The 23,867-nt window shown below is 36.5% G+C and overlaps 1 protein-coding gene across 5 annotated transcripts in view; it reads right to left on the bottom strand.

Annotated features, from left to right (window-relative positions):
- TRPC4 (transient receptor potential cation channel subfamily C member 4) overlaps nt 1-23,867 on the bottom strand; it is a 206,737-nt gene that overhangs the window by 27,000 nt on the left and 155,870 nt on the right. For all 5 annotated transcript variants that reach the window (XM_058686828.1, XM_058686837.1, XM_058686814.1 and 2 more), the window contains 2 exons: nt 14,976-15,115; nt 5,239-5,552 (listed from right to left, as the gene is read on the bottom strand). In XM_058686828.1, coding sequence (XP_058542811.1) covers nt 5,239-5,552; nt 14,976-15,115 — 454 coding nt within the window. The remainder of the gene's footprint in view (nt 1-5,238; nt 5,553-14,975; nt 15,116-23,867) is intronic.

Genomic DNA, 23,867 nt, shown 5'->3' with positions numbered 1-23,867 from the left:
TCCAAAATCTATAGAGTTCACCAAACTCCACACCTGAAAAACAAATAACCCAGTGAAGAAATGGGCAGAAAACATGAATAGACACTTCTCTAAAGAAGACATCCGGATGGCCAACAGGCACATGAAAAGATGCTCAACGTTGCTCCTCATCAGGGAAATACAAATCAAAACCACACTCAGATATCACCTCACGCCAGTCAGAGTGGCCAAAATGAACAAATCAGGAGACTATAGGTGCTGGCGAGGATGTGGAGAAACGGGAACCCTCTTGCACTGTTGGTGGGAATGCAAATTGGTGCAGCCGCTCTGGAAAGCAGTGTGGAGGTTCCTCAGAAAATTAAAAATAGACCTACCCTATGACCCAGCAATAGCACTGCTAGGAATTTACCCAAGGGAAACAGGAGTACTGATGCATAAGGGCACTTGTACCCCAATGTTTATAGCAGCACTCTCAACAATAGCCAAATGATGGAAAGAGCCTAAATGTCCATCAACTGATGAATGGATCGAGAAATTGTGGTTTATATACACAATGGAGTACTACGTGGCAATGAGAAAGAATGAGATGTGGCCCTTTGTAGCAACGTGGATGGAACTGGAGAGTGTGATGCTAAGTGAAATAAGCCATACAGAGAAAGATACCGTATGTTTTCACCCTTATGTGGATCCTGAGAAACTTAACAGAAACCCATGGGGGAGGGGAAGAAAAAAAAAAGAGGTTAGAGTGGGAGAGAGCCAAAGCATAAGAGACTCTTAAAAACTGAGAACAAACTGAGGGTTGATGGGGGGTGAGAGGGAGGGGAGGGTGGTTGATGGGTATTGAGGAGGGCACCTTTTGGGATGAGCACTGGGTGTTGTATGGAAACCAACTTGACAATAAATTTCATATATTGAAAAAAATACATACACTTATAGATTAATTAAGCCATAGTATCAAGACCTTGGTGTTTCTTATTTATATTTTTGTGTAATTATTCTTTTATTATATGGATTAAAAAAAAAGAATCTAAGTTAACATTTTAAAGCCACTGCTTCTAGAAATGTTCCCACAATTAGTGATTCCCAAGACTATTGATGGCAAGATTACCCACTGATTGAAAAGTCATTAGCTGCATTACCTCTCAGACTTCCTTTATGTAACAACTATTTTACTAATTCTTTGGTGAGATAAGAACAGAAAGGTTTGGAATGTAATGCCACACTTAATAAAATAATACTTAGCATAATATCCTAGTTGACTAAAGCCTGGCAATTTCTATGGTTGATGCTATAACACTGCTTTCCTAAAGGTAACATTTTTGCCTCTTGCCCTTTAAAGGTATTTCTCAATCGCTACTTTAAAAAATTAGCTTATTCTCCAGTTAGATACTTACAACTAGAGAGAAAGAACAAGTAAAAAGGTAATGTACTCCACAGTTGAGGTTTCCCTCTATCCTTTGAAATAAAAACAATGAGGATACATAAATTAATATAAGACACATCTGAATATTTTAGTCTTCGTTTATAAGGAATAATGTAATATTAAAACAAATAATGTATGGGCTCAGTTGCCCAGTTCCAATTTTGAGGAATATATATGAAAGGAGTTTTTTTAATGAGACAATATCTGTCCCAAACCCATTCCTCTCTCCTCATAGGAGAGTCCCTTAACAAGAGACTATTAATTTCAAATTGTATGTAGAATAATTTCAGTGACTAAATAATTTGGTTTTCTTTACTATCATATAGTTCTTCCCATGTTAAAGAGAAAACAGCCAGGAAGCTTGAAAAGAGCAGAAAAAAGTGTCCATTTGCTGGTGGGGAAATGAACAGAGAGACATAGAAGACACAGACTAGTCTGTCCAAAGGGCAGCTGAACTTATAGATCTTGGGAAGAGAGATCTTTGCTGGTGATAGGAATATAGGAGTCCTCATCCCTCAGACATATAGGGCTACATCCATAAGCACAGATGAGTTTTCACAAAGGTTCTGTAATATGGTCTGAGGATGGTCACTAAGGAAAGATCTTTATTTATTTATTTATTTATTTATTTATTTATTTATTTATTATTTAAATTTCTTTTTAACGTTTATTCATTTTTGAGAGACAGAGCACGAGCAGGGAAGGGGCATAGACAGAAAGGGAGACACAGAATCCGAAGCAGGCTCCAGCCTCTGAGCTGTCAGCACAGAGCCCGACACGGGGCTCGAACTCACAGACCACGAGATCATGACCTGAGCCAAAGTCAGATGCTTAATTGACTGAGCCACCCAAGCGCCCTAGCAAGGTCACTATTTAAAAGCAGTAACTGCGATATAATTTTCAGAGAACAGTGAAAAAAATTAGAGGAGTAAGAGATGAAGTGCAAAGACATCATGGTGTTGAAATTAAAGAGGGCAAGATTTCAAAAGCAAACGTGTTAACAGGGTCACACGATGCAGAAACATTAAATAAACTTTAAAGAGATAAGTGTTCCTTGACCATGGGGATATGGAGGCTCTAGGCATTTTCTAGAGTAGTGTTAGTGGACTGATGGAAGCAGCAGCCAAATTGCAGTTGGATGAAGAACGAATAAGAAGAAAACAAGGTGTCTTGTTCAGGCTTCCTTGAAGGGTTATTTGGCTAAAGGGAAGGAGAGAGACAGGAGTGGAAACTAATGGGAAACACAGGGCTCAGAGTCTCAGCATACATTTGCACCCTGAATGGAAGGAGTAATAGAGAGGAACCGTGTAAGATACAGGCAGGAGATCTCCTGATAATGATAAACAGATGTAACATAGCTAGCATTTTTTAAAATCTGATTCTATGGCAGGCACTGTATTAGGTACTCTACATGAAGTATTAGGTTTCTTAATCCTCAAATGGAATAAGATCTCTGAAATAGTGGATAGTAAAAAAAAAAAAAAACCACGTTGAAATTTATGGAGTATTATAAATTATAAAAAGAAGTGTATAGAAAGAAGTTATAAAAAGAAAATTGAAGACCAACCAAAGAAAAGAAATAAGATATAGAACAGGAGCCCCGAGGGTATTGCTAGACATCCTCTCACAATGACTGACACCAGTTATGTTGAAACAGAGTCATCAGAGACAGGTCCCTTATACCTGCCTAGGATATTCCCTACATTCTAGTGCATTCTAATACTAAGAGTTATTGCTGTAATTTTTAGTTGTTGAATAATCTGTTGCTTGTAGGTTTACATTCTATTATCTGGAGAAAAAAATTCAGGTGGAATACCTGGTTTACTTGGGCTGAATGATTAGGGCCTATACTATTTGAGATATGCAATTATCTGTTGCTTTTCATGATAATAAAGGACACCATTTACACTAAAATAATACACAATCCAAGCAGTTCAATACCTTTGCTTCAAGAATACTAGACATTTTGCCTCAGACTTCCATAGCAATGGAACTTCTTGGAGATCTTAAAATTAGTTCTTAATATGTAAAATCATTTACCATGAAAGCGGTAATAGGTCAGTGTGATTCTTGGGAACTTAGGGATCATAAATCAGATGTCTGAGAAGGGGCTGGATCATGGAACAAAGGCTGTTCCCTGAATTAAACACAATCTGGGAGGTCAGTCAGTTCTAGGTGCTGTGTGGAAGTTCCTCCTGGAAGACAAAGCTTGGAATCAGAAGGTTATGGCAACCTAGGGAGATGGGGCGGTCTTGGCAAGCAGTTTGCATTGGGGCACGCGGTACAAAGTAACAACGGAGTTGTGAAAGCCATGGTGAGCAGAAGGGCTCTCCAGCAGAAATCCAGAGACAGACAGCAGACAGTATCCAAGACGTTTGTTAGAGGCTGAATTTTGGTCCTTGAAGGGGGTTGGTGGGATCTGATTGTTGTAACTCCCTACTCTCAGTTGCCAGGAGCAAATTACCAAGTCAAGGGGCACAACAGAGTGGGGAAAGATCTCAGATGTAAAAATTGAGACACAATTCAGGGCCATGCTAGTCACAAGGACATTGCTACAAGGGGTTTCATTGAATCCCTCGCCTCCAGGGTCAGAAAAAGGCATGAGGAAGATGAAAAGGCTGAATAAACTGGTCAGCCTGGGCAGCTGCTGTCAAAGAGCAGAAGAATCAAGGCTGGGAGCAAGGGAAGCTGGGATGACCTTTTGTTTTCTCCGTGACTCATGGTTTGTATCAAATCTATTTCAGAAAGGATCTGAGGAAGTTAAGGCTGAGATTAAACTTTTATGTGCAAAGAAGCAGATGTTGATTAATTAAAAATATTGGGATCAAAGACAAAACAGATACAGAATTGAATCAACAAGAATATTTTAGCCATCAGGGACTTAGTTTATATGAAGTTGTTGAGTTCTTTTTCCTACTTGAGAAATGACTACTCTCTTATTTTACATAAAATTCTATCATGGCCTGTGAATAGGGTCTGTTCTATAGTCCCGTATGAAGTAACCATGTATTCGTTGGCAGTTCCTGTGTAGAGGGAAAGGACCTAGGTGTCTTCATTCCCCTGCTAATGAACTCTTTGTCACAGTTGTGTGGGGGTCATAGTGGGAAGGAAATGGGCACAGGCATGGAGAGGTGTATTCTGTAAGGACTGTGTGAGCATCAGACATGGGGGCATGGGTCTGTGCTATCAGCAAACCTGCCTGAGATCAGCAAGAGGCTGACACTGAATGAGGCCAGTGGCTCATCAGGCGTCAAGGCACAGAGAGTTCTGTGTGCATAAGGATGGCAGCCGAGGTTAGCCTGGGGTTCCTATTTTGGATCATTTCTACATGTTTACATTTTTTATGTAGGGAATTAGAGAATGAAGGAACAAGCAAAGGGACTTTCATAACTGGAAAACACAGAGGAAAGCTCGAAAAGTACTTGGATTTTCTCACAAGATTGGTTTTACTTATATTCTGTCTTTTAATGTGCTTGTAAGATGCCACTAGGGCAAACGTTTCCTCTTATTACACATTTTAAAACCAAATATACAGCTTTCCTTTATATGAGGTCACTGAAAAGGCCATGTTACTAAGACTTAAATGTAATGGAGATTCATGTATGTATGTATGTGTGTGTGTGTGTGTGTGTGTGTGTGTATATATATATATATATATATATATATATATATATATTTAATGCCAGAGGGATCCATTTGTATTCAAAACCATGTTAATTCTGTTTTCTGTATTAAGCACAATTTCCTTTGCAACCACTTGTCATGGTTCAAATTCATAATGTAATACACTCTACATTCCGCACAGCATTACCAATAAAGGTGTCTGTTCGACTTACGTTGAAAATGCATTGTTCTGCTTTTCACATCGTATGCCTTTACAGCTTAACTCTTTTGTTTCTTCATAATAGAAATACAATTGATTTAGGCCATTTGCAAATGCTAGCAACACAAGGCAGTATATGAATAGGAACTTCAAAATGTCCAGGAGCATTCTTCCCAGAGATATTTGCAGAGGCCCCAGGTGAGAATTTGCAGTAAACAGTGAGATCAGGCGCAGGGAACTGAAGATGTTTGCGATGGCAAATAAAGCTTCAGCCACTAGAGTGGGATGCCACATGTCCCAAGATTCTCGTGGATTCAGAGCACTGTACTGGAGAGAAAAGAGAAAGTAAAACAAACTCATATGTATATGACTATGTCAAGTTCAGGCCAGAATGCTTTTTCAGGTAGATCTAGCATCGTGGCCTATTGCCCTTCACAGCGGCTGATATCCTCCACGATGGTGGCAGCAATATTCATCTACACAAAAATAAGAGTTTATTAAAGCAATTTATAATTTATAAGCTTTAATCAAAGTGACCTTCCTGGTCTGTCCTTGTCATTTGTATGTTTGTTTATAAGTGAATTACATCTGACCTCGACCTTTCCGATGGAACTTTAAAAAAAGAAAAGGAACATGTTACATAGAAAAAAAAAAATCTGATTTTATATGAGGAAGAGCAGCAGCACGATAACAAAGATACATTATAAAGGAAAACTACACATTTTGAACAAAATTATCAAGGGCTTTACTTTCTGTATTTAGACACTTGCATAGTCTAGATGCATGCATGCAGGATACAAATTCCATATAAGTGAGTGCAAGTACTGGTCCATTGCCCTGGAAATAGGAATGACCACTCTGGGTATAAATATTGGTGCTTTGTATCTGTTGTATCCTAAAGCAGATAAAACCCAACTTGGAAGCCATCCTGGAAGTCAATGAATTGTTAATTTTGTTATATTTAATATGTAGGACATGTGGTTTTTTTTTGAAGATTCCTTAATTAGATAAAATATGTGATCTAAGAAAGAATATTTGCTACATTAAACTTTGACCAGCAATTATTTAAAAAGTAAGACTTAGTCAGTTGATATGTCAGCTTTAAATTATCTTGACATTGAGCTGCATGAAAAGCAAGATGAGTTTTATCCCTTGTATTATTGAGGTAAATTTATATCCTTAAAAAAAAAGGCCAAATATTCTCTTTGAAATACTGTGTTACAAAAATATATAATTAAACTTGTGTAGGAATCAAACAATAAATTGAGTCATCTTCATACACATCCCTAAAAAATATGTCCAAACAACATGATCTTTTTCCTAATAATCATGTTAGCAAAAAGTTCTACTCCTGTATGAGTCCCATTGGAATATCAGAATATTTCTATTCTTTTTATATTGCATTTTATACCAAAGACCTTTACAAATGTTAATTAATTCTCTTGAAACCAATAGATAGTATTCTTTTAATCTCCCTGGGGACAAAATACATCACAAGCTCCTGATTTTGTTCAACACTCAGACTCTTGCTTGAATGACAATTTAAAACAATCCAATTTGAGCTAAAGGGAAATTATTTTCTATTTTTAAATGCTGATAACTGTTCTTGAACATTCTCAACTTCAGCATAAAATAGCTAATCATTGAAGACACATGAAGAATTAAAAACTTAATACTTTTTATTCATTATCACAAGTATCAGAGTGAGGGTTTATGGTATCAGCCACTACCTAATTCTCTTCTCTTGGTTGTCCCATATATGATGCCACCTCTTCCTTCAAAGACTAAAACCACCTTCACCTTCTTTGTCTTGCTTCTCCCGAAAGACACACGTTTAAATAGAGAACATCCCCCAGCCCCCCATTGATAGCTAATTCTATATTTCTCTTTCTCTTTAAGATAATATGGCTTAGGACTATATCTCAAAATGTACAAAATGTGACATAGTAAGCATTCTTAAGGATGTGATCTTTTTACTTGGAATTCCTCATAACATTTAACACAATATCCTGCACGGCTCAAACATTTTCTCCCAATGAGTACTTACTGTCCCATGAGGATGGGAGGGACACCTGATAATAAAAATGCTCTAAGAGATTAACACAAAGTGCTGTGGGAATATAGAGAAAGTGATAAATTCTGTCTGGGGCTGATGGGGCCAGCAATGAATAGAGACTATATGTTGTTCAAGCTTTAAGGGTCCTTTGATGTTATGGCATCTACTGGAGACGCTGTTCCTCGTTCTAGATTTCAGAGGCAGTTGGATATAGAATCCATCATCACATGGTGATATGGTACTTTAGATCCCTTCTTAGCAAATTGTCTCAGCTGGGACTTGCAAAATCATGCGAAAGGTTTTCCATTTTACAAATCATGAGATGCTAGATTCTACCCCAGTATAATTACCCAAGTCTGCTTCAAAGTCTAGCACTTCTGGTAATTGTTGGGAAACAATGCTATGTGAATCTGTTCACATTTATGCATGGTCAGGGCTTCCTGAGCAAAACATTGCATGACTGTTAAAAGATGTCTGAATGGCAAATAAGCCTTGGAAGTTAAATATAGAGACTTTCTGAGAGATTTGGAAACATCTCCCCTGGAGCCATCTGCTTAGATTCTAAGGATAATAAAACTAGGGACCTTTGCCTCCCCTGAGAGAATTTGTTTACTTTAGAAAGTTAAGGTCTTTCTCTTTCTGGGGGTGGGGGGTGGTGGGGGAAGATGGGCAGCTGGCACAGCTGCACTCTATAAGCTCTGAGATTCATAATTTCCCAGTTCCCCTCCTGTGGTACAAACTCCTGCATGTGAAGGGTGCATCTGGCTCTCATCTGTCGCCCTGTGGGGAATTGGAGCATGGGGGACCAATGTTAAGATTGTTATGTAAGTAAACAATTTGTCTGTTCTCTGATCCAGAAAACTTGCTTCCTGTCAGGATTAAATAGAGATATAAACATTTAGTAATTAGCTCTTGATTTCATTCTTTTAAGTTCTGCTTTTTAATTTCTCTCCTGTCATTCACGCATACATTTAGCTCTGGTTTCTACATATAGGCATTGTTTTACAAGGAGATTTTTAAAATTCTTTCAAACCATGGCGTCCTTTGAACTTGTAGAGAAAAATTAGGATTCTTCAATGTTAAATGTATTTTTCCATACCCTATGATTAGGAATTAAAAGCTTAACTTGAATTTAAAATTTCTCTTTGGCTCTGTTTTCTAAAACGTAGTCACAAAATCTATATTCACGTTTTTAGCCCTCCATGTTTGCCTCTGGCCATTTGTGAGGCCTCTTCCCAGTGTCCCTAGCAGATCCTTCTTTCTCACTTGCTCCTTAAATAACTGAGTTGGCTTTGCAAGCCTCTTCTCTTCTCATTCTATCTACTCTCCCTGGATTTTTTCAGTGATCTCAACTGTCCGTTATGTGCTGATGACTCCCAGTCCTACATCTCCGCCTGGATGTCTCCCCTTACAGTCATATTTTATATTCTACCGCCTCGTTGACTTTTCCACACGGTTATCTCACAGGCATCTCAAGCACACAGGTCAGAATTGGAATTCGTGCTCTGTTGCTCCTCAAGCTCTCTCTCCATTTACGTTCTCTGATCTTAATGAGGGGTGGCAAATCTCCCAAAGCAGAATTTGAGGTTGAGCCTAGATTCTTCCTCTCCCAACTCACAGGATCTAAACTAAAATCTCATAGATACCGCTCACTCCTCTTCGCTGGTACCCTCACTGTCTTAAAGAAGTTCCTCTATTTCTTACAGAAATTATTATAATAGCCTCCTAACTGCTCTCCCTGCCTTGTATCTTATTTCTACTTTGGCCCATTTCCTCCAGAATTGTGTTTTAAAAGGGCCAGTCAGACTACCTCATATCTTGCTTAATGTTCTTTCTTCAAAGATTCTGCAGTGTCCTTGAGATGAAATTCCAGTTTTTCAACATGTCATATGAAGCCTCTGGAATCTGGGTCCTGACTCTCTTTTGAGATTGATCTGCCATTTGTTCTCAGTTTGGTACTTAATGCTCTGGCTCAAACCTTTGGTACTGGTCACTCCCCAGATTTCCCTCACATTCTCACCAAAATTCCTTTCTATGAACATCAGGCCCTATGTCCAGAGCGGATTTAAATTCCAATTATTATGGTTCTTCATCTGCTATTTATTCATTAAATATATGCTGAGTGCCTACGCTGTGCCAGACACCATCAAATAAAATGCAATTTATGGTGAGCAAATAAAATGCAGTTTATGTCACATGAGCTTACAATATAGTGAAGAAAGCAGACATTAAATAAGAAAAGCTAATCCTTCCCTTGACAGGTACTCTTTGACGGGGATGAATGGACGCTAGGATCCTGCTGACCAGAGCTGGTGGTTCCATGTGATAGAATAATCCTTGAAAGAGAAAGATCAAGTCTGTTAATTATACTTGAATTTAAAAAAATAATTAATTTAAAAAAAGGAAAGAGAAAAATCAAGAGCTACTCTACACATTGAAGTCCTTTTAGGACCATCAATTCCTGGTTTCCTTTTTCTCTCAAGTATTTGCTTTTTAGTATAAATGTACCGTAGTGTCGTTTTGTTTGAAACCTTCATTTTTACTCAGATTTTTTTAAGAGACTAGCTCCTTTGCAGACCTATATAACAGAATATTCAACCTTGGATTACTGTCAGTTATCCATGTAGGGAGCTTTGTCTAATGCATTTTCAGAACCAAACATCTAATAGAGTGCTTTATATATGACAGGAGGTCAAAAAGCATTCTAGGGTGAAGAATCATAGACACATTCATGGTTGTTAGAAAAGATGAATCATTGGTAGAAATGTGAGTATCTTAATATAGCTGGAATATGGAGAATTTGGGTATAGTGATGGATCTAAGAGGAAGTTGGAGCCAGGTCATGAACACCTTAGCAGAATGTTTAGAGGAACATGAACTGAATCATAATACTGGGTTCTTTATATATATGTAGTCTTTGATGCATACTTATAAAACTCAAGTAATCTATAAAAAGTGAATAAAAAATTAAATTGATACAAAATGAAAATATTTGTCATATGAGAGTAAACGAAATGTATATACTGGTTTTAATTTCGATTTATAAGGAGAAAACCTTTCCTTGGTTTAGATAATGAAGTTGGTTGTATAATGAAGTAATGAAAGACAATAAGAAGGCATATGATTTTCTTCTGTAACAGATAATACTAGATTAAACAATTGGGATTTAAATCTCTACAGAGCTCTGTGCCATAAAACTAAAGAATATTTAGAACATTCCATAATTTGGACAGTATACTGTAGTTACAGCATTTGTGAAACAAAAACAATATTTGCCTCTTTTCTAGCTCATAAGAATAGATCAATGAGATATATACTTAGAACTATTTAGAAGAATAGTACTATGAAAAATTCTATCATGACTGTTAAAATAAATGCCCTTATCTATAATACATTTAATTTTTGAAAATATTACTTCTATTACACAGTGGAAAAGGCATAGGAATTTAGTCATTTCTGCCAAATGACTGAAGATAAATATGAGACAAGTTGTTCATAGAAAAAAGGACTGGGAAATATTTAGGACAAAACCAGTTTTAATGAAGATAAAGTAACATTTTTTTAAGAGTGCCCAGGCATCAACAAGCTCTGGATTAACTAGTATTTCATACAGAGTGAGAAGCGGAAGTGGTTGACAAACCTTCTCCTTCAAGAATTAAGAGCAAATACAAAAAAAATAAATAAAAGCTTACAATCAATCCATGAGCCGTGAAATGTTCAAGAATCAAGGTATTTAAGGAAGCACCACACAGCCTTGCATGTAAGGAGGAGAATACTGAAGTCACACACTTTTCTACTGTCTATGTCTCTACAATGCAATGCTGTTGCATTGTACATAAAAGTTAAAACAACTACTGAGTGCTTATATTAAGCTCTGTTCCATGACATTAAACGTGTTTATTGATGTAATCCTCACAAACATTCTATAGGATTTGATTATTAGTGTCATTTTATACATAAGAAAATTGAGGTATAGATTAAGTAACTTGCTCCAAATCACACAGGTAGGAAGTGGTATCAGTGATACTCAGATCAAGTATGGATCAGAGCTCAAATCATGGCCTTAGTTAGCAGGACCCTTTGGTGGGTGTGTGTGTGTGTGTGTGTGTGTGTGTGTGTGTGTGTGTGTGTATGTTAAAATTCCCTCTAGATGAATGAATCACAAAATGATAAGCCAATTAAGCAAGTGTGGCCCTTCTGCCAGACCTATTCTAAAAGTTTCTCCTCCTCGATAGACCAGTTACAGAAAGGTTTCCCTTTTTGTGGACTAATAGTTTTTTTTGGTCTGGATCCGTGGCTTGCACAAAAAGACCTAGGGTTGGATTTTTGCTCTCATTTATGCACCTTCAGACTAGAGGTAGAACCTCTACAATATTACAGATAACCTTGTTATAACTCCTTGGTAATCTTGCCTGCATCATAATAGGCAAACTATTCACTAGGAAGCAGCATCAGGTGATTCCATCTACCTCATATTTCATAATTAATAAATCATCTATTTTATGGCTCTTATCTCCTAATTTTTTTTGAATACCAGCTCTCTATCAGCTTCCCCTATGTTCATTTCTCTACTTCAGGCATCCATTATCATTTGACTCATTTTCTGCTTAAATCTCATTCATGGCTCCTCTTTATTAACAGAGCACAGCCCAAATCCTATAGCAGGATGTGAAAAGTCCTTCTTATCCTAGTCTTGCTCCCATTTATTGGATCATTTCTCTTAGATACTGATCTCCTTTATACACTAAGACTTTTTTGCACATTGTATTTTTTCTCTCCGGAATGCTAATGCACTTTCATGAACCCAATGGATACCTTCTGGCTCTGTCTTCCAGGACACTTCCAGTAGAGTTGAGTTCCTTCCTCGATGCTACCATAACCCTTGCTGTAGACCTTATCAAATGGGAAATTCTTATTTACATGCATTTCTCTTTCCACAACCTGACTGTGGACTGCTTAAAGGCAGGAGGTGTACCCCAGGTATCTTTGCATTCTCAGCAAACAGATGAAGACCTGGTCTCTTAGTATGCTCCCAGAAATTCTTATTGATTAATTCACATAATAGCTGTTTGCCTTATATATAGCACAGTCTATTTTTGTGCACAAATATAGCAACTTTTCCTAAAATAGTAACTTATAAATTATTTAAAATTAGCATGAAAATTGAATGATAAAAGAAAGGAAAGGTAAGTCAGCAAGTCAGCTTTACAGACTCCCAAAGTAAGTGCTCTTTTGATTATTATCATCATTTAACAGGTGGTCACATTGAGACCTTCATTTAGTAATTTGCCCCAAATCACACAGGTTTCATGTGGTAAAGGCGAGTGTGAATCCAGAGCTCAATCTTTTTTTCAACTAACATAAAGGAAGAGACATAATAAAGACGTTTAAAAAGGTAAGTCTAATGGACTCATAGTATATGAAGAAGAGGGAGGATACTGGAGTAAAAGAGAAGAAAAATTAATAATGCAGGCTTATTCTATAACAGGCACTTAAATTATATCAACTCATTTACTTCTCATACCAACAGCACAAAGTAGAAATTGTTAGTCTCCTTATTTTATAGATGAGGCAAGGGAGGTGAAGAAATAGGTCCAAGTTCACATAACTAGTAAGTGTTGGAGGAAGGAAGTGAGCCCAGAAAATACTACCCATCAAACTCTATCCATGCAACTCGAGTTTTAGTTACACAAACTAATCATTCAGAAAGAACATTTTGTACTTTACACATACAATCACAGCTGGACTCCTATGACCGCAATGCATAAACAAATTATGTTTCTGGAAGATTCCATGTTATTTACATCATTGTCAGCTGAGGTAATTTCTGTGCACTTTTCCATCTCCTTTTCTCCTTCTTCATCACATGAGGTGAGTGATGCTTGAATTTTAAGCATAAGTTTTTCCTTGGTGTAGTATTAGGAACAATGTTTATATTTTAATATTAAAATTGATGTTGCACATGAAGAATTTACAACTTTTTAAGAAAATTCAAATCCCATATCTAAAACTGAGACAAAAAAATCCACAAGTACCCATTAATTTATGTAGTTGTACCTACTATATACCAGAGTTCTTATATATGAAAATGTATATGTACCATATATAAACACCATCAAATGTAATATGTAAAAGTATTCCGTATCTTAGTACAAATGTTGCATATAAGAAATACATGAAAGAAGTTCCATTTGGAATCAATCTCATACTTGTCTTAGCTGTTGAATAGAATTATACAGTCCAGTGTCATTCCAGTCATCTTCCTTAGACCAGTTACATCAGCATCATCCAATGAGTTTGCTACAAATGCAAATTTAGGACCCTCTCTAATACTCTTAAATTTAGAATCTCTGGGGATGGAGAAAAGGAATTTGGGTTTTAGAAAGCTTTCCAGGTGATGTTTTTGCACTGGAAAGTTTTAGAAGAAATGCTATAGTTCTATATACCAGAGTTTTATATCCGTATTGGGCCACAAAAAAGCAGATATATTATTTTTTAGTTGAGATATGGCCAAAACAACTTTATAGACATACTTAAGGACCATTACAAAGAAAATAGAAATTGGACAGATATTCACTGAACAACAGAGTGCCCATCTCATACATAGATGCATAACCTCCTTGGTTAAGACAGTACCTTCTGCTCTCTTAAGGTCTTCAAGGGCATTAACCTAAAGTAGGTAGGAAAAATTACCAAGTTATGATCCTATTATTAAAATATAGCTTTATTTCCATGAAATTGGTAGGCATGAAATTTGGTGAGTGGCAACATTTTAATTGAACAAATTCTAGAAACTAAGGCCTTTCCAACGATGGGCATTTTTGACCCTGACAGAGCTGAACACTATACAAGGGAGACTCAGGCCACTATTTTAGGAACTAGACTAAATGAATGAGTTCACTTACACGTTAGGATTTTCTAGGTCAGATCACTAAATTGCATGAATTATTCATGTAAGCCCCAATTAGACACTCTTTATTTTTTGCTAGTACACTAATCATTTTGAAACAAACTTTTAAAAAAGAAGAGACAAAGAAAGAGGGAAAAAGAAAGGCAAGAAGGAGATAATACTTTGATTTGAAAAATATCCCCCAAAGTACAAAATAATCCCAGTTGTCATTGCAGAACAAAATGTTTTACAGAAATTATGTGGTTTGGAAAAGATTGATATTGTACAGAATCTGGGGGAGTGATGGGTGTATGAGACTTCAGGCGCTGTCATGTCGAATGGGATGAGGAAAAGGAAGTTATATTCTGTTCTAATTATATCAAACTATATTAGTTTGAACTGAAATAATAATTTCAATGCTTTGAATGAGTAATATTTTGATTGGTCTAGGTAATGTTATCAGTTAGTTATAACTGATAAAAATAGATTTTGGTTGCCAAAATTTAAACAGTGTTTGAGGTAGACTGTTATGAGAACTGGAAAGGATTCAAAACTAGAGCAACTATTGTGAGTAATTTTGAGGCATCATTCAAATAAGATGCAACAAAATTGGGTGACAACTTCAAATTGTTTGTGAAATTTATTTCGAAACTATAATTGGGTATTAATAATGTATTTTATACCTATCTATCATCACAGAAAGATAACGCTCTAGGTAACATTATTAGTAAAATTAATAGCAATCAAAGGTAGGGAAGTATTTATCAGAACTTTATGCTTTACCAAAAATATAAATGATAGTTACCTTTACAAATGCAACGATTTTCAAAGAGATTGTTGCCAAATATAAGGAATTCATCACAAAATCCATTAGATTCCACCAATCATGGATGTAATCTTGAAGTCCACCATCCCACATTTGTTTAATTTCTCCCCATATAAAACCTGCAATTACAGAGAGATTCATTGTAAGTGTGATTTTCAATCAGCTTACTAACAACAGAGGCAACTTAAAAATTATAGAATATTGGAGCGGCAAGCGACTTTAATGTTCACTACATGAAGCATTTATTTTTAAAGATAGTAATATTCAGTCTCAGCCAGACTGTAAAATTTTGAGGACACTGAGCTAATTAATTGGAGAGAATGCTTTTAGGGTAGGCTCACTTTCTTTTATTCATCTGATATACTTGTAAGAATGTCCAATTTTTGAATCAACTGCAATTTCTCTGTAACTATCCATTTTTCTCATGGAAAATATCATAGCATTTACTTGTAAACAAACACTAAAAGCAATGTTTCCTTTGAAGTTGAGATGAGTCAGAGTCATGAAAAAGTGTCGCTGGTGAACATAACTGTCTTAATTCCATTAAGCAGGATATTTTGTTTTGCCTTTGTAAGCAATTGTTACCTTTGGAGATCTGATTTCAGTTCTGGTCAAAAGATGGTTATAACATGCATGATACTTCATTATAAAACCTTATATCTAGCAATAGCTTTGAGACTGCCTCCATGGAAAATAAAAATCCCTTTCCTTTACAATGGTCATATTTTTAATAAGAAATGTTTTATTTTCAAATTCTAGGAAGTACACACAAAATATCACTATGTATCATTCTATTTCCATAATCTTGTTTAAACTTTATAAATCTAGTTTTGGGGCCCAATGATGAAAGAGAGAGATATCAAAGGGAGTAGAATCAGGAAATATTAAAAGGATAAATATGGTTTCATAACTACATTAATGCAAGCAAACAATACGACTCTATTAAGATAATGAGTCTGGAATGTCACATGTGTAGCACAATGTCTCACATCTGTCTTGCACAAAAAGCCAGAAAAAGTCAGGTTAACTATAAAATCATAACTTTTCATGAACCTATCAGAGAGACGAGAAACCAGAGAGAGTTCCGATGTGAACATTAGCTCACCCATGGCAGAGTACAGGGGTAAGAGACAAAGTCACCATATCCCAGAGTAAGAAGATTTCAGAAAAACTTTTAAACGAACTTCTGAAGGTTGAGTCTGAGCTTGCACAGAGGACAGAACCCCTGGGACTCAGATACAAGGGGAGTCTCCCTACTTGCATGTTTTTTGTTTTTTTGGGTTTTTTTTGTTTTTGCATAGAGCAGGCTCCTCTCCCCTAAGAACAAAACACATAAGCCCCATGGGAGAAGCAGGAAACAGGATTTCCTAGGGTTTGCACCAGTATCATTAGAGGTTTCCTAACACAGGGCAAAGGTCAGGAAAGTCTGCACATGACCTGCAAAGTGTCACTGCCATAGGTAGTAAGGTATGGATCATTGAGAACCTGCATTGCCAATGCCCAGGCATAGTCCTACCTAACTCTGCCCTAGACCAGGACAACAGAGAATCTGCCTGTTTCACATCACCAGGTAACAATCACAAGCTAATAACTACTGGAGGAGTGGTGAGAGCATGAATAGAGTACCCCTCAGAGGCATAGGTGCACAGGGGAGGCCAAAAGATGTGGGTGAAGCAGGAATTCTGAGAATAGTCCTCCTAAGTCAGTCAAAGCCACTATAACAAAGTATCACAGACTGGATGTTTTATAACAAAAATTTATTTTTCATAGTTCTGGAGGCTGCAAGTTTATGATCATGGTATCAGCATGGTCAAGCTTTGGTGAGAACCCTCTTCCATGTTCTAGGTGCACACATCTCTCTCTATCCTTACATGGCAGCAAGAGAGCAAGCTAGCTCTCTGGCCTCTTTTTTCTCTTTAAAGTTTTTATTTATTTATTTTGAGAGGAGGGAGGGGCAGAGAGAGGAGGAGGAGAGAGAGAATCCCAAGCAGTCTCCATGCTTGTCAGCACTGACCTGATCAGGGCTCGAACTCACAAACCTGTGAGATCATGACCTGAGCTGAAACCAAGAGTAGGACGCTTAACCTACTGAGCCACCCAGGCTCCCTTTTGGCCTCTTTTTATAAGCACATTTATCTCCTTCATGAGGACCCTCATGACCTAATTGCATTCCAAAGGTGCCACCTCCAAATGCAATCACATGGGGGTTAGGTTTTCAATATATGAATTTGGAGGGGACACAGACATGTAGTCCATAATACGACCCAAAGCAGAGTGAATGGTGCTCTGAAACTGATTGTGGCAACAAAACCCAAACCTGCCTCAGCTCCTGACTATAATGCCTCAAATTCCTGCCTTATGTTCCAGCAGAATAAAATGGCATGTCCATTTTCAGGCATCAGTGCTATGTACCTTTGTCTAGCCTCTACACAGGCAGAATAAATCCCCTCCCCAGATACACACATGCACACCTTATACATCATATTCAAACTGTTTTAAAAAAGATAAAGAAAAAATATTGAAGGCATCAGGAGTGGGGGGGTGGTGGAAATAAAAGACACATTGCATTCAAAGGAAGAAATAGAAAACTGACATCAAACTTGTTGTCTGACACCATGTAAGACAGAGTAACATTATTATAGTGCTGAAAGAATAAAAATTAAAAGTGTACCCAGAACGTTCCACATGGCACAAATAGTTCTAATAAATGAAGGCAATTGAAAGACCTTTTTTGGGGCGCCTGGGTGGCGCAGTCGGTTAAGCGTCCGACTTCAGCCAGGTCACGATCTCGCGGTCCGTGAGTTCGAGCCCCGCGTCAGGCTCTGGGCTGATGGCTCGGAGCCTGGAGCCTGTTTCCGATTCTGTGTCTCCCTCTCTCTCTGCCCCTCCCCCGTTCATGCTCTGTCTCTCTCTGTCCCAAAAATAAATAAAAAACGTTGAAAAAAAAAAAAAAAAAAAAAGAAAGACCTTTTTTCAGACAACCAAAAACTCAGACACATTATTGCCATGAGACCTATGCTATAAGAAATGCTGAAGGGATATATTTTAGGCAGAAGGTTTACGATACTGACCAAAAATTAAGTTTATAAAAAGAAATGAAAACATATATCCAGGAATGGTTAAAAAAATAAATATAAAAAATATTTTTTTCTGGGGCACCTGGGTGGCTTAGTTGGTTGAGCTTCTGACTCTTGGTTTCGGCTCAGGTCATAATCTCATGGTTTGTGAGTTTGAGCCTTGCGTCAGAGCCTGTTTGGGATTCTCTCTCTCTCTCTCTCTCTCTCTCTCTCTCTTTCTGTTTCTGCCCCCCCCCCAAATAAATAAATAAAGTTAAAAAAAAAGATATTTTTTCTTTTTGAATTTCTCTAACATATCATTGATGGCCTAAAGCAAAAACACTAGCAATGTTTTGTGGTTTATAACATATATAACATATGTAAAAGTAAAATGTATGACGACATTAGCACAGAGGATGAGAGAGAGGAATTAGAAATATACTATCATAAGGTTCTTACACTACATGTAAAACAAATATTATTTGAAGTTAGATTATGATAAATTAAAATTTTACATTGTAAATCCTAGGGCATTCTCTCAAAATATTTTTACTTATTTATTAGAAAAAAATTTTTTAAGATTTTTTTAAAGCAATCTTTACACCCAATGTGGGGCTCGAACTCAAAATCTTGAGATCAAGAGTCTCATGCTCCATTAACTGAGCCAGCTAGGTACCCCAAAATATCTTTAAAGGTACAAATGAAGAGCCAGAAAGATAAATAAACATAAAATTATTAAGAACACTCAATTTGACAACATGCAGAAAAAAAAAATAGAGCCGATAAGAAAAAGTGGGGTAGATTTCAAATCCATCAATATTAATAATTACATTGAATAAAGCATTTGGTCTAAACACACCAATGAGAAGACAGAGATTGTCATATATAAAAATGTAAAACACAGCTGTATTAAATTTATCAACAAGTTAAAAGCAAAAGAATAGTAAAGACACTATGAAATACTAATAAAAAGAAAACTAAGAAAAAGAAGCTCAGTTGGCTATATTAATATGACTAAATATATTTCAGAAGAAAAAATGTTACCAGGTACTGAGAGGGCTATACCTAACATAAGGATGAAAAAGTCAACTCACTGAGAAGACACAACGATACTAAATATGAATGCAGCTAATAAAATAACCTTATAATGCAAGATGCCATAATCAGAGTTGAAACAAAAAAGAGAGAAAGGTACAAATATAGTTAGATAGAGACCTTAGTATTCCCCTCTGTAGAACCACTAGGCAGAAGTTTGGTAGGAATTTAGAAATTCTGAACAACACTGTCAACAACCTGACAGCAGCAATACATGCTTTTTTCAAATGCATGTGTAGTGTTTACCAAGAGATACTATATCATGGACTATATTAACATATAGAAAAATATTTATACAAGTTAAAATCATACAAAAGGTGTTCTATGACAATATAATAGACAGCAAATCAGTAATGAAATCTATTTGGAAAATCTCCAAATATTTTGCAATTGAACAACATACTTCTAATAACCCTTGATCACAAAGGAATTTGCAGAATAATTAGAAAACATTTTGAAATTATTGAAAATAAAAATACATCCAAAAAGGTCTTTGATGCAGCTTATAAAGTATATAGAGTGGAATTTATAGGTTTAAAGGCTTTAAACCTATAAAGAATAAAGGTCTCAGTGATTTCAGCTTTCATTATGACACTATGAAAAGAAAAGCAAATTAAGCCCAAAAGAAGCAGAAGAAAATAAACAAGAGCGGAAGTCAAATTTTAAAACATAAAACTGGAGAAAAATCCATGAAGATGGAAGATAGTTCTCTGAAATGGTCAGCACAATTGATAAAACTCTAGCCAGAATGGTCAAGAAAAAAAATGGAGAAGATATAAATGATCAATGTCAGAAATAGAAGAAGTGGCATCACTACAGATCTTATGACATTTTAAGGATAACAAATGAGTAAAAGGAACAACTTGATGCCCATAAATGTCACAACATAAAATGAATTGAATATTTTTCCTGAAAGACACAAACTTCTAGTCACACTCAAGAGCACATAGAGTAAAACAAAAACAATAACTAAAACAAAAACAAAAAATTAGTACACAGAGTAACCTGAATTGTCCTATTCCTATTAAAGTATCATGAATTCATAGTTAAAAACCTTCCAACAAAGAAAAATTCAGGTCCAGTTTCTTTATGGTGAATTCTACCAAACTTAAGGAAGAAATAGGAAGAATGCTAAAAACACAGGTAACAAACACTTAAGATAGAAAAGGAAGAAACATCTAAGAGGTTAGTATTACTCTGATAAAAAAAAGTCTGGCAAAAAGAACAACTACACACTAATAACCTTTATGAATATGCACAAATATCCTCAACAAATATTAGTAAATGGAGTAATATATGCAATTGATAATAAATCATGCTGTTTTTCCCAGAATGCAAGACTGTTTCAACATTTAAGGGCCAATCAGTGTTATTTATGCCGTCAACAGATTATTGGGGAAAAAAGATCTCATTAGATGCAGTAAATGCATTTGACAAAATTCAACATCCATTCAGGATAAAAGCTTTCAGCAAAGTATGAATAGAAGGGTAATTTCTTGATTTGATAAAGGACATCTACAGAAGTATACAACTACAGTCATGATTATGTGTAGAGGGCCAGAGAATAAATAAGTTAGACTTTGCAGTACATGAGTGGGTGTGTGTGACTGTGTAGTGTCAAAGGGTCATATTTATCCTGCTGGGCCATAGTTTGCCCGCCCTTATCCAGTATCTTGACTGTGGTGGTCTTACGTGATTGTGTGCTTTATATCTCCGTGCCCTGAAAAACAACAACAACAAAATGCCCTACAACTTAAAAGCAACAAAAATGATGAGAGATTGATGTTGACAATTGGAAATAGGGATAGATTAAAATTAAATAAATATAATAAATACATACTATATAGTATATAGTGATTATAAATAAACATAATACAATATCAACTGTGATATATTGCTGATAGGTATGTTTGCAAAGTCTTATAATAAAACTGGAAGAAATAAAGTGAATTAGACATAATGGCCTATCATCACTTAGTGAAAACTAGCAATGGCTATTTAACATTATTTTTAAAATTTTATTTAAAATTTTAAGGCACACTTAAATTGATAACCCAAGAAAGGACTAATTTCAGTCAAATTGATTATAGTGTGCATTTTAAAAGGTTTTACTAAAATTCAGCTAGTTAACATACAGCATAATATTAGTTTCAGGTGTACAATATAGTGATTCAACACTTACATACATCACCTGGTGCTCATAACAAGTGCACTCCTTAGTTCCCATCACCCATTTCACCCATCCTCCTACCCACCTCCCCTCTGATAACCATCAGTTTGTTCCCTGTGGTTAAGAGTCTGTTCTAACTATAGACCAAGTGAGCAAGGGGCAGAGAAAGTGAGAGAGAGAGAGAGAGAGAGATAATCCCAGGAGGAGCAGAGAGATTGGGAGAGAGAAGTGGGGCTCACCAGATGCTGGCCTCGTGAGCTCACCCTACACTCATGACCTGAGCTGAAGTCAGATGCTTAAAGACCGAGCCACCCAGGCGCCCTATAGTGTGCATTTTAAAGCCCTCTGTAGACCACTGCTTTATTCTAGATTTTACATCCTATATTACTCTTTGAGGTCTCTTTCAGATAAAATCTCTCTTGAGAGTTCAGATAAGATTGGGGCATAACTGCAGAGATGGTAATGTTTGCTGCCTCCACATTGAAGAAAGAAACGCATCAGATCTGAGTAAGATATGATGCATGCTCTGATGTTTGTAGGGAACTTACAATTTATATCATCCAAGGAGGAAAAATGCTAGGTACACTGGAAACAACCCTCCTCCCCCCCAACCTCCCCAGTCCACATCTATGATGCTTTCTCCTACTGAGCCTGGGGACAGTCTCAGAATCAATCACAACTTACATAAGAAAGGTAAGACCAAAACAAGCGACCTAACTAGTGCTTCATTACCAGTTAATAAAGAAAACAGAACTCAATCTCCTTAGTACTCTTAGATGTTTTCTTATTTTTGAAATTTCAAAATGTGGTTTATTTGTTATGTTTTATTTGCAACTCTACCAATATCCAGATATGAGAATATGTGTGCACTGCAGTTATTAATTGAACAAATGCATTTCAAGTTAACTTTAATCAGAAGGCACAGAGATAACACTTCGACTATACCAGGTGAGTGAAGTGCCAGGCTCAGTCCAACTGGTAATCAGCTTTGTAATCTGAGATAACAGTCTCATCTCTCTAGATGGTTGTCACCTCATTTCAAAAAAAGAGAGGTTTGGATTATATGCAATCATACGAGAAGTATAATTCTACTTCTGTGGTATAAATAGCCAGACATTACTTTTTCCTGTCTGGATCATTAAATTTTACTAAAATCAGTCATCACAATAGCTGCCATGAAGATTAAAAACTGTCTTGTACCAGAGGACACAGACTTGCTTTGGTCTTTCCCAAAATGCACAAACTAAATCTTTGATATGAAAATTATAGAAACTTTCTTGTCCAACGTAAGGGAGAATTATCCAGAAATCAGAGTTGCTCCAAAACTGGAATGGATTACCCTGTGCATTGAAGATTCCAATCCAGGGCCTGGAATGTCTTCCATCACTCAGGCTCCAGAGAAATTCTAGAAGTAACTACAAACCTGTTCTATCTGATCTCTAAAGGGCATTCCAATTCTATGAGTTCGTGAAATCTGTTGTTTTCAAATTTGTATATATTATAAAATCAAATGTATTTTTCAAGTTTGTACCTATTATAAAATGAAATGTATTTTAAATACCTGCTAGCCAACCAGTGTGTTTATATCTTATTTCCCTTTATTGATAAATTGATAGCTCTCTTCTTGCTTCTACCAAACTGAAAAGCCAAATATGATTATTAACAGCCACCGAAACAGCTAACTGCAAGTATTTTGTGGGTAATTATGTAGGGGAATAAAGACACTAGGGTTAATGGCTTCAGAGGAAAATGGGGAAGTAGTTATAAAGAATTAGTTATGAGCTCAGTACAAAGCAACATTTTAACTTAGAGCTTCTTAGTACCTCAGCAGACTCTGTCACATTAGATGGGTTCAAGGAGATGGCACTTTCATTGGAAGCTTGGACTAGGTGACCTCTAAGGGTTTTTAAGAAGGGTAACAGCAAACACAATTTGGAGATATTATAGTTCCTTTGGAGTTCAAAGAGTATACATTTAATCTGACTTTTTGGATCACACACACACACAAATTCTATCACTTTTAGCCTTTGCAAATCACAGCTGTGTGGAGAAAGCAGAGATCCTGATGAAATTGAGGGCTCACACCATCATTTTTTAACCTGAGCTGTGAATACAACTGTCAGTCAGTGCTTGTTGGCTAATGGATTTTGGGAGCTTGTGTTTTTAGAGCACCAGAATGGAGTATCACTTCATATAGCTCTAGTCACCACATACCTGTTTGATAACTATATATTTCTATTTCTTATGAGCACCATGGTGAAAATACAAGTTTCCTCTGTTCTGGCAATGGTTCACTGAAATTTTTGAAGAAAGCAGCCTTTAGAGAAGCTAGAGGGTGCTATTAACTGGCTGATATATGCATCCAGACAAACTATTCGTGGTAACTAGTCCGAAGAGAACAAAGCTTCAGCAAGCTTCCATCACAAAATGTTTGTCCTGTTCCCACAATGGGAACATTTCAAAATTTCTCTCTGCTGTTTATAAACAGATGACGTGATTTCTCAGAGTCACGGTGGAGGTCTAATTACAAGCATGGATGTCAAGACTGTG

Source organism: Neofelis nebulosa, chromosome 1 (genome assembly GCF_028018385.1).
Source record: "Neofelis nebulosa isolate mNeoNeb1 chromosome 1, mNeoNeb1.pri, whole genome shotgun sequence".
NCBI lineage: Eukaryota > Metazoa > Chordata > Mammalia > Carnivora > Felidae > Neofelis > Neofelis nebulosa.
The sequence above is the reverse complement of the archived record's forward strand: the minus strand, read 5'-3'. Positions and strand labels throughout refer to the sequence as shown.